Source organism: Eumetopias jubatus, unplaced genomic scaffold (genome assembly GCF_037043125.1).
Source record: "Eumetopias jubatus isolate StellerSeaLion01/CBP00866 unplaced genomic scaffold, mEumJub1_p1.0 scaffold_4, whole genome shotgun sequence".
NCBI lineage: Eukaryota > Metazoa > Chordata > Mammalia > Carnivora > Otariidae > Eumetopias > Eumetopias jubatus.
Window position 1 is genome coordinate 82764370 of NW_028274810.1, and position 10814 is coordinate 82775183.

Sequence of the window (10814 nt, forward strand, 5' to 3'; positions counted from 1 at the left end):
GAGACAACGAAAGAGGGAACACAAGCAGTGGGGAGTGGGAGAGGGAGAAGCCGGCTTCCCGCCGAGCAGGGAGCCTGACGCGGGGCTTGATCCCAGGACCTTGGGATTATGACCTGAGCCGAAGGCAGACACTTAATGATTGAGCCACCCAGGCGCCCCTTGAGGTAACTTTTAAAGATGAGTAAAATAGGACTGGGCAGAGTAAATCCTCTCAGTCAGGACAGGGTGGACAGAGGCAGAATCTGATCTGGCCGACTTACGAGGATTCTGAGAGGGGAGTGGCAGGAAGGGAGGCAGGCTGGGGCCAGATTAGCATGGTAAAGATGTGTATGAGGCAGCTCTAGAAGGTCTTGGTGCTCACTATTCCACATTCAGGTATCCTCTCTTTATCTAAATGCTAGTCTGCTCCCTAAAGTCCCTCAAAACCTCTGTCCGCTACCTTTTATGTTTTTCATTCCCAGATGCCTTTCACACCTGAAAAAGCTCTCTGGTCCCAACGTCTGTCTGCTCCTCTACCTTCCCTCCTTGCTTCCCCAGCTGCCTCCAGTAGCTCTAGAGACATAACAGGGCCATCTGAGACAGAAGACTCATCTCCTTTCAGTCTCTGGAATGGTAAGGAAGGATACTGCTGTTGCTAAGTTACTTAAGCTGCCGGCACAGACTTTAACCAGACTCTTAGGCTCTAACCATAAGGCGACATGGGCCCTCAGCCCTTCTTTATTTTCTCATTTGGACCTTTGCAACAGCCTCCTAACTGGCTTCCCTGCTTCTAAAATGCATGCCTGGGGGCCCCTGACTGGCTCAGTTGGTGGAGCAATGCAACTCTTGATCTCAGGGTTGTGAATTTTAGCCCCACACTGGGTATACAGATTATTTCTCCCTCTCCCTCCCACTCACTATCTCTCTCCTCCCTAATAAATAAATAAAATATTTTAAAAATAAACAAATAAATAAAAATAAAATGCATGCCTGTTTTTATCTCTCTTTGATTTAAAATCCATTACCTGGAGACGCCTGGCTGGCTCAGTCAGTAGAGCAGGTGACTCTTGATCTTGGGGTTGTAAGTTCCAGCCCCACAGTGGGTGTAGAGATTACTTAAAAAAAAAAAAAAATCTTTGGGGCACCTGGGTGGCACAGTCGGTTAAACATCCAACTCTTGGTTTCAGCTAAGGATGTGATCTCAGGGTCTTGAGATCAGGCCCCACATTACATAATAATGTGGATTTCTAGCTTCTCTTTAAAAACCAGTAGGTGGGGGCACCTGGGTGGCTCAGTCAGTTAAATGTATGCCTTTGGCTCAGTCAGTTAAGTGTATGCCTTTGGCTCAGGTCATGATCCTAGGGCCCTGGGATGGAGCCCCACATCGGGCTCCCTGCTCAGTGTGGAGTCTGCTTCTCCCTCTCCCCCTGCTCGTGCTCTCTTTCTCTCTCAAATAAATAAATGAAATCTCAATTAATTAAAAACTGGTAGGTGGGCAAAAATCAGCTGGAACAGAGAGAGTTAGGCAGTTACAGTCTATGCTCTCTAGTAATTGGAGACTTGTCTAATTCAACACAGTCCTGACCACTCTTTTTTTTTAGGCATTGGATTTTTTTGATCCTGGCCCATCAGAATTGCTTATTACATAGTACAGCACATCTCATCCTTGCTGACCTCTCCAGCTCTAGGTTCCCCCACTCACACCTGTGACCTTTACACTATAGCACTACCTGAACACCAAACTACTTATAGTTTCCCCAAACACACCACACTGTTCTCACCTCTTCGCCTTTTTGTCTACACTCTTCCCTTGGTCTAGAATGTCAGTCCCCTCCTGAACTCCAGGCTAAATTCTATTCAGTATTTAAATTTCTGCTCAGATAGAACCTCCAGGAAACTTTCCAAGGCTCCCTTCCTCCTTCACTTCCCATTATCTCTGCATCTTGTACATTCTTTAATTGTTGCACTTACAGACTGTAGTACAATTTACTTGTGTAACTGTCAGTCTCTAGCACTGGACTGAACCCTTTAAAAACAGAAATCTCTTGGGGTGCCTGGGTGGCTCAATCATTAAGTGTCTGCCTTCGGCTCAGGTCATGAACCCGGGGTCCTGGGATCGAGCTCCGTGTCATCGGGCTCCCTGCTCAACGGGGGGCCTGCTTCTCCCTCCCCCACTTCCCCTGCTTGTGTTCCCTGTCTCGCTGTGTCTGTCAAATAAATAAATAAATAAATAAATAAATAAATAAATAAACTCTTTTAAAAATTAAAAAAAATAAAAAATAAAAACAGAAATCTCTATCATTTACAGTGTCTGCCACATAACAGCCACTTGACACATTTGATGAATGAGCAGTTGAGAAAATGAGATGAATAACATATGACCAGAGTTGATGGGATTAGGGAGTGGTGGGGCTCCCAGTAACTCACATAGATTTCCATTTTTCGGTAGAGACCATAGTTAAGTAGCAAATTGTGAGTCATGCGGATTCGGTGAGGCTTCATTGGGTGGCCTTGTCCATAATAGTAATTTCCAACATCCCCTGAAGAAGAAAGAGTGACAATTTCAGTGACACAGTTAGACACACTCCCAGGAGAATCCAGGAATTTTTATAACCATCTCCTAGTCAAATTCTTTCTCTTTCTTTCTAGTCTCCAAGATCCTTACCCACATCAAGGAAGGGTAACTCCAAAATAAAAAACACAAAACAGAAACAGACAAACAAAAAAAGCAGGGGGCTCTGGGGAGGTCAGCACTTAAGGATGTAAGTCTAGCCCACAGGCACTAGACAGTGTAAAAGGTTCATTCCAAAGCTTACTGGAGAAGAGCAGGCAGTGAGGTGACTCACCTCACTGTAGCTCCAAAGGATTCACTCCCACAACAGAAAAATAACCACTACCACTCAGAATTATTATAAGTCACAGTTCACCTCTTTCACATTGTAACACTTTATGGAGTTAAAGCACATTTACATTCATTTTCTTTTTTTTTTTTTTAAAGATTTTATTTATTTATTTGATAGAGAGAGAGAGCACATGAGAAGGGGGAGGGTCAGAGGGCGAAGCAGACTCCCTGCCGAGCAGGGAGCCCGATGCAGGACTTGATCCCAGGACTCCAGGATCGTGACCTGAGCCGGAGGCAGTCGCCTAACCGACTGAGCCACCCAGGCGCCCCGTTAAGTGCCTATTTAAGATCACACAACTAACAAGTGATGCAGGGGTCAACTCATCTGACTCCAAATCCAGTATTGTAAAAGCTGCATTGGGTTTCCCAGGTATCTACTTCAGTTTGCACTTAATCTAGAAGGCTCTGTGAATCTCCTTGGCACAAAGTTCCTGGCACAAATATTCCAAAAATAGGGCGCCTGGGTGGCTCAGTTGGTTAAGTGACTGCCTTCAGCTCAGGTCATGATCCTGGAGTCCCAGGATCGAGTCCCACATTGGGCTCCCTGCTCGGCAGGGAGCCTGCTTCTCCCTCTGACCATCTTCCCTCTCGTGCTCTCTATCTCTCATTCTCTCTCTCTCAAATAAATAAAATCTTTAAAAAAGCCAAACAAACAAATATTACAAAAATCAAGTGGGGGTGCCTGGCTGCTCAGTCACTAGAGCATGCGACTCTTGATCTCAGGGCCATGAGTTCAAGCCTCACTTTGGGCAGAGAGCTTACTTAAAAAAACAAAACAAAACAAAAATTGAGAGAACTGCACACCCAAGGTTCTCCTTAGAAGTCCATCAGGATGAGGCAGATCTTTGAGCACCAGTGAAAAGAAGGTCCCAACCCCTTATGCATCGTGGTTTGGTGGTGTCAGCAACAATCTTCATTCCAGGGAGCAAAGCACTGTGGGGAATGCTACCAAGAGCATCCAAAGCACGCTCCAATGCTCTTTGTCATAGACATGGCTGGGGACAACGGGAAACTTCTAAACAGCTGGATGTTTAGGATCTCACCCTCTTCTCTGTCTTTTTAATAGACTTTACTTTTTAGAACAATTTTAGATTTATAGAAAAATTGCAAAGATAGTACGGGAGAGTTCTCAGACACCCCACAGGCAGTTTCCCCTATTATCAGCATTCTACATGATAAAATAAGTATTTGTTACAATTAATGAAGCAACACTGACACAGTATCACTGACTAAAAGCCCATGCTTTATTCAAATTTCCTTAGTTTTTACTCAACGTCCTTTTACCCTCTTCTCTTAATCTTAGTGAGGCCTCTGAGGGCAAGAACTGTGCTCTCGGCCAGAACCACAAGCCAGAGTACAGTATTTGGTGGCATTCAGTTGGGGCCCTTGTCTCATACAGACACAGACTGAGATGCAGTAGCAGAGAAGGCAGGAGGAAATTTTGTTGCCAGAGACCCTCAGACCACCTTACATGGGGATTATCAGAATAGGTTTCTCAAGGCATTGGCTGAGACATCCAGATGCAGACCCAATCTGAAGGCAGACAGTAACATGACTATTACCATTACGTAATTGGATTCCTGGCTTACCCATGTCTCTGGCCTGGGCCTTAATCCCTAGCAACTCCCCTGCCTATCAAACCTGAATTCAGCCAAGGCTTAGACTTGGGGAACTAAGATAACTTATCTAGAAGGCTAGGGGAGTACCTGAGGGTGGGGCCCAGAGGCACCATCCTTTTCTCAACAGCTTCTAATCCGGTTGCTGAGAGACTTTTTTAAAAGAAATAATCTTTTCTATTTAGATACTACCTTTATAGTTTGGAGAGCTTTTCCCACTCTTCACAGTTTTTCAGTTTTATAAGAGAGTGACCTGAGGCCTACAAAGGTAAAGTGACTTGCCCAATACTGCAAAGCTTCTGAAGGGCAGAACTAAGTCTGGGTCCCAAGCTGGTGACCTCATTGCAAAACTCACAAGCGGTTTCTCAAAAATTAGGAAGTCTCCTTTGTCTAAAGACTAAGGTCTTTCCACTTTTTCTCACTTTAAACTACGGTGTAGAGATCACAAAACTGTGCAAACTGATATGGTTAAAAAGGCATAGGCTCTAGCCTCGAATGGGCCCTCACCACTGCCCAGCAGTCCTTCCAAATTTATTTTCCTAGCTCCCTCTTTCACAACAGCTACTTAACAGCTATCTCTCTTTGAGATGCCTACTCTTCCAACTGCCCTCCCCCACTCACAGGAAAAGGAATATTCGCTTACTTCATTTGGAAGACTCCCTCAACTTTCTCCAGATCCAACGTACCTGCATTTTGAACTTTTCCTTTCCTCCCAACATGAAGAAACTTCCCCTTGAAGGCTAGTGTCCCTCCCTGTGCCCTGGTTTCCATCTCATCTGGCCTCCTCAGGAACCTCCATCATTACCAGCCCCCCTCTCCTGTATCTTCAACCACTCCCTCTGGCTACTTTCCATTCGGATTTTGAATATGCTCAACCCTCAGCCACTACATCCCCTTTTATAAACAACCCTTTCTCTCTGCCCCAACCAAGCTTCCTTTGAAAAGGGTTCAATCTGAGATCTTCTCTTCACCCATCCATTCATTCTTCAATAGACTGCAATCTAGCTTCACTTCCAAACTGTGCACAAGAAACAGTTCTTGCCAACACCTGGCCACTCCCTCCTTCTTTTGGCTACTCTAACTCAAGACTTTCTGGTTCATGGGGTGCCTGGGTGGCTCAGTCGGTTAAGCATCTGTCCGACTCTTGATCTCACAGTCAGTCATGAGTTTGAGCCCCGCGGTGGGCTCCATGCTGAGTATGGAGCCTACTTAAAAAAAAACAACAACAACAAAGAAAAGACTTTCTGGTTCACTTACATTCCCTCTGTACAATTTAATCGGCAAGTATTTATTGAGAGCCCACTATGACTGAGGCACTGTTCTGGGGGCTGAGCACACAGAGCTAGATAAGACACGATCCCATTCCCCAAGGAGATTACTGTCTAAGAAGAATGAACAAGTAAACAGGCAATTCCAATACACAGTGACAAGCGCTATGACAGGGGAGTACAGAGCATGAAGGGCACTAGACTTTTCTCAGTCCACTTCCTTAAAATTCCACCTGGGAATTCTCTTTCCACCCTGTACAACTTCTTGGGTGATCGCATCCTCTTCTGTAACTAACATTATCATCTGTAAGCTGACAACTACCAAAAATCTCTATATTCTCATTTCTATCTTCTAAACTGCAGACCTGAATGGCCAACTATCTATTGGATGCCTCTACTTGGATATCCCCCAGTAGGGATATCCCTCAACGAATCTTTCTTTAAAAAAAAAAAAAAAAAGATTTTATTTATTTATTTGAGAGAGAGTGAGAGAGAACATAAGCGGGGGAAGGGGCAGAGGGAGGACAGGGAGAAGCAGACCTTCCACTGAGCAGGGAGCTCAGATCCCGGGACTCCAAGACTCTGGGATCATGACCCCAGCTGAAGGCAAGACACTTAACCAACTGAGCCACCCAGGTGCTCCTCAACAAATATTTCTTAAAAATACAAAACCCAAAGTATCAACTGATATATGCTTGTCCAAACCCATCAAACTGCCCAACCCAGGAGTTTGGGATCCTTGCCTTCTTCCTTACCCCTACATTTGTGTACTTAACTTCTGTCTCAGAGTAACAGTTCTAAGGTATAAATGTGATGATGTCACCGGCCTGCATAAAACTTCAATGATTCACAAGTGCACTCAGAATAAAGTTCAACTTCCTTAAGATAGTGTCTCCAGCCCTTCATGATCTGGTCCCCATTTACTTTTCCAGCCTCATCACTTGCAACCTTTCCCTCCACCCTATCCTCTGACCTTCTACACTCTTGCTCTCAAACCTATGCCTCAGCCATACTGTACACACACCTGCTGTCTTTCAAAAATGCTGTCCTCTCTCTTACCTCTAAACTTAATGTCATCTTTGCCTTCTCTGGGCCTGGCTAATAACTCCTGTTCTTCAGGTCCTAAGTGAGATGGCACGTCCCTCCCCGACTCCGCAGGCTAGGCTGGGTGCCTGTCCTCTGTGCTCCCAAAACACTCTGAGCTTTCCTTTATCCCAGCCTGATACTGGAGAGCAATTCTGTCACTGCCCATCTCCCCCTCCAGACTGAGAGGAAGATGAGAAGTGACCTGATCGGCCCCATGGCCCCAGCACCTAAACGTCCCTAGTACAGAGTAAGCTGCTCCACAGGCTTCTGTTAAATGAAAAAGTCTGTTTTAACAGGTTGCATCTTTCTCCTTCCAAGCCCAGGGGCCCCATTTCCCAGCAGCAACTGCAGGCCCAGCTCAGAGACTGGGGGAGGGGAGGCTGGTGACAGGAGGTGGTGACTCCTGCAGGACTCTCACCAAAAAGGATGAGGAAGCAAAGGGGCAGAGGAAGACCTTTGTATTCTCGGCAGGAAAACATATCCTTGCACCCCTCTCCACCAGATCCTGCCTCCCCCCTCAGACTCAGCCTCCCCTCCAGGAGTCCGACTCAAACTCTCCCCATCAGGCTTCCTGAGAATCCCCCCCCATCAAGTTACGCCAGGCTTCCCCACAAGACCCCCGCTCAGCCTCAGCCTCAGCCTCTTCCCTCAGTCTCGACTTCCTTTCCTTTTCTCTTCGCCTCCTCCCTCAGCCTCGACCTCCTGCTCTCAGCCTCCTCCCTCACCCTGACCTCTTTCCTCTGAGCCTCCTCCCTCAGTCTCGACCTCCTTCCCCTCAGCCTCTTCCCTCTGCCTCGCTTTCCTTTCCTCTGAGCCTCCTCTCTCAGCCTCGTCCTCCTCGCAGCCTCCTCTCTCAGCCTTTCCCCAACGCCTCAGCCTCTCCCAGCCTCCCCGCTCGCATCTCCTCAGCCTCCCTCTCCCGAATCCGGCCCGGCCCCGCCCCCGCCGCGCGCACGGTGCTCACCGTCGTAGTAGTAACAGACTTTCCTCCGGGTGCCCTGAGTCTGCGCCATCTTGCTCGCCTCCCGTCCCTCCCGTCAGTCGGTCCGTCCGGCCTCCCGCCCGCGGCTCCGCGCAGCGTCCGACCCAGGGGGGAGGGGGCGGGCCTCCAGCCCGCTCCGCCCGTCCCCTCCCGGACTCACCTATAGCCGCGCAGCCCGGGCACGGCTCCAGCCAATCAGCTTGTGCAGGGACGGCCCGGAACTCGGCAGGGGGCAAGGGCAGCCCCGAGAGGCAGCCGAGGGCCCCCTGGGCCTGTACCAAGGTCTGCGACAGGGGGGTGGGGGAGCTGCCCGGGGACCGTACCATTAGTCCCGGGGGAAGAAAGCAGATCCGTACACTTCACGGTCCCATTTCGGTGTTGGAAGCGTGCTTGGAGATCAGAAGCCAACTTTGTAATTTTGTAGAGACTCAACCGAGGTCTACGGGGTGGGGTGGGGGGTGTGTGTGTGGGAAGTGACTTGCACAAGGTCACTCAGCTAGTGACAGGGCTGAACGTGGATTAGAACGTGGGTTTGGAAGAAGGAGAAATAAACTACAAAGGAAAGAAAACCGCTGTGGGCCAAGTACTGTGCAACAGCTTTATCGACGTTTATCTCAATGATTGCTCACAACAGCTTTGGAAGAGGCTTTTTATTCCCCTTTTATGGATAAGGATAATGAACTTCAGATCTTTTGACCTGCTCAGAGTCACACAATTAGTAATTAAATTCAACCTTCAATAGTATAGATTTTTTGAACGCTTACTGTGCAACAGAGACACTGTAACGAAGGTGCAGAACCCAGCCTTTCTTATTCCAAAGCCTGCCTCCCTGATGCAGTCACCCAGGAGGACTGAAGAGTGCCTTTATACAAGAGGAAATTGATCGTTCTCTTACCCTAGATAGAGCAGGGTTTCTCAAGCTATTGAAGCTGCTAGCATTTGGAGCTGGATAATTCCTTACTGTAGGGGGCTGTCTTGTGCATTGTAGGATGTTTAGCAGCATCCTTGGCCTTTACTCATTAGATGCCAATAGCACCCTCCACTCCCACCTCCAGTTGCGATAACCAAAATTGTCTCCAGACTTTGCAAAACTGTCCCCAGGGCAAGGTGTGTGTGTGTGTGTGTGTGTGTAAAATTGCTCCCACCTTACCCTTGACAATCACTGCACTAAATTGATCAATCATCAACTGTTCATTATTGAAAGGTGAAAGACTGAAAAGCACTGTGATGAGCTATTAAAACAATTAAATACAACAGCATTAATATTTAGTGAGTACTTACTATTTGTGTGCCAAGTAAGTTACAAACTCAGGTCCTATAGTTGATAAGATACATTTTTATGCCTCTACAATTTATTTATTTATTTTAAAAGTAGGCTCCACACCCAGCGTGGAGTCCAATAGGAGGCTTGAACTCACAACCCTGAGATTAAGACCTGAGCTGAGATCAAGAGTTGGATGCTTAATCTACTGAGCCATCCAGGTACCCTATGCCTCTACAATTTAAAGAGTGCTTGGGCATTTGTGTTCCTCACTTGAAAACTGCATTTGGGCCACTAATTATAAAAGTAACAGAATATCTAAGACTGGGCAATTCTATTATAGAAACAGCTAAAGGGCCAGGGAATAAACCCTGTTTCCAGCTCTGTGTTGCTGCTTCCTGGCTAATAACCTTTCTGACCCCCACTTCCCTCTTTGTAAAATGGAGAGGATAAGAATACAAAGTTCACCAACTCTATGGTTGCACACAGTAGCCAGACAAAGAGGAGGGTGGGGATCAGAAGAGGTCATGGGTGTGGCAGCATTTTATAAAATGCAGAACAGGAATCAGAAACTCAGATCCTTCCAGAGGTGAGGCAGGTGGTATAAAAATAAGTGGATTTATATTAGTTTGATTCAGGTGCTTTGCATATTTCTAAAATTGGATTCTTTTTCACTTTCATAAGGCAATAATGCCTTTTCTCCATCTTTCCTCAAACACACTGCCATCTGCAGGTATCTTTTTTTCCCTCACTTTTTAATGGAAATAGAGGTGAAAAACATTTCATTTTCCTCTTCATTATAAGAACAACAGTGCGAGCATGATGATAAATAACCACTAATACTCAGTTTCACTGTCTGGAAAAGGGACTCTGGCAAAGGAAGAGCTCAAGCCCTACCTGAAGGGGGTGGCCACTACTCAGCTCTACGAGGACAGGTAAGCCCAGTGAAGCCAATCTTCAAGCTATTTTTTTTCAAGAGAAGGCAGAAATCTGTAGTTTTATGCAAAATCTCCCCAGTTTTATAAATTGACTGCTAACTCATTCTGTTAACATTCAAGACAGTAGGAACAGCCATTCTTTTAAAATGTAAGTCAGATCATGGGGCGCTGGGGTGACTCAGTCAGTTAAGCGTCTGACTCGATTTGGGTTCAGCTCATGATCACAGGGTCGTGAGATGGAACCCCTTGGTAGGCTCCACGCTCGGTATGGAACCATAGGATTCTCTCTCCCTCGCCCTCTGCCCCTCCCCCGACTCGTGTGTGTGCGTGCGCTCATGCGCACACACACTCTTTCTCAAAAAAAAAAATAAAGCTTAAAAAATAATAAAATGTAAGTCAGGTCATGTCATGGCTCTGCAAAAATCCCCGCAAAGTCTCCTTAAAATGGTTCCTGCAAAGGCCACAAGGCCCCATAGGATCTCTACCCCTCAGGCCCCCTGTCTGGACCTTGTGTCTCTGTGCTGGCCAAAGGAGCTTCTGCCTCAGGCTGTTCCCTCATCCTGGCCTCTCCTCCCCCATGCCACGTGGCTTGCTTCCTCATCTCCTTCAAATATTTGTTCAATGTCACCTTCTCAATGAGGCCTTCCCAGACCACCCTGTTTAAAATTGCACACTTCCCCCAAACATGACATTCCTGATTCCCCTTACCCTGCTTTATTTTCCCCTTAGTACTCCGCACCTTGTAGCATACCACATCATTTACTTCTTTACGATGTTTATTG

At 46.8% G+C, this 10814-nt stretch overlaps 1 protein-coding gene across 1 annotated transcript in view; it reads right to left on the reverse strand.

Moving 5' to 3' along the window:
• HDAC1 (histone deacetylase 1) overlaps window positions 1-7944 on the reverse strand; it is a 31156-nt gene extending 23212 nt beyond the window's left edge. The window contains exons 1-2 of the mRNA XM_028113700.2: window positions 7816-7944; window positions 2407-2519 (exon numbers count right to left, since the gene is read on the reverse strand). Coding sequence (XP_027969501.1) covers window positions 2407-2519; window positions 7816-7864 — 162 coding nt within the window. The 5' untranslated portion in view covers window positions 7865-7944. The remainder of the gene's footprint in view (window positions 1-2406; window positions 2520-7815) is intronic.
• Between the last annotated feature and the right edge of the window lie 2870 nt (window positions 7945-10814).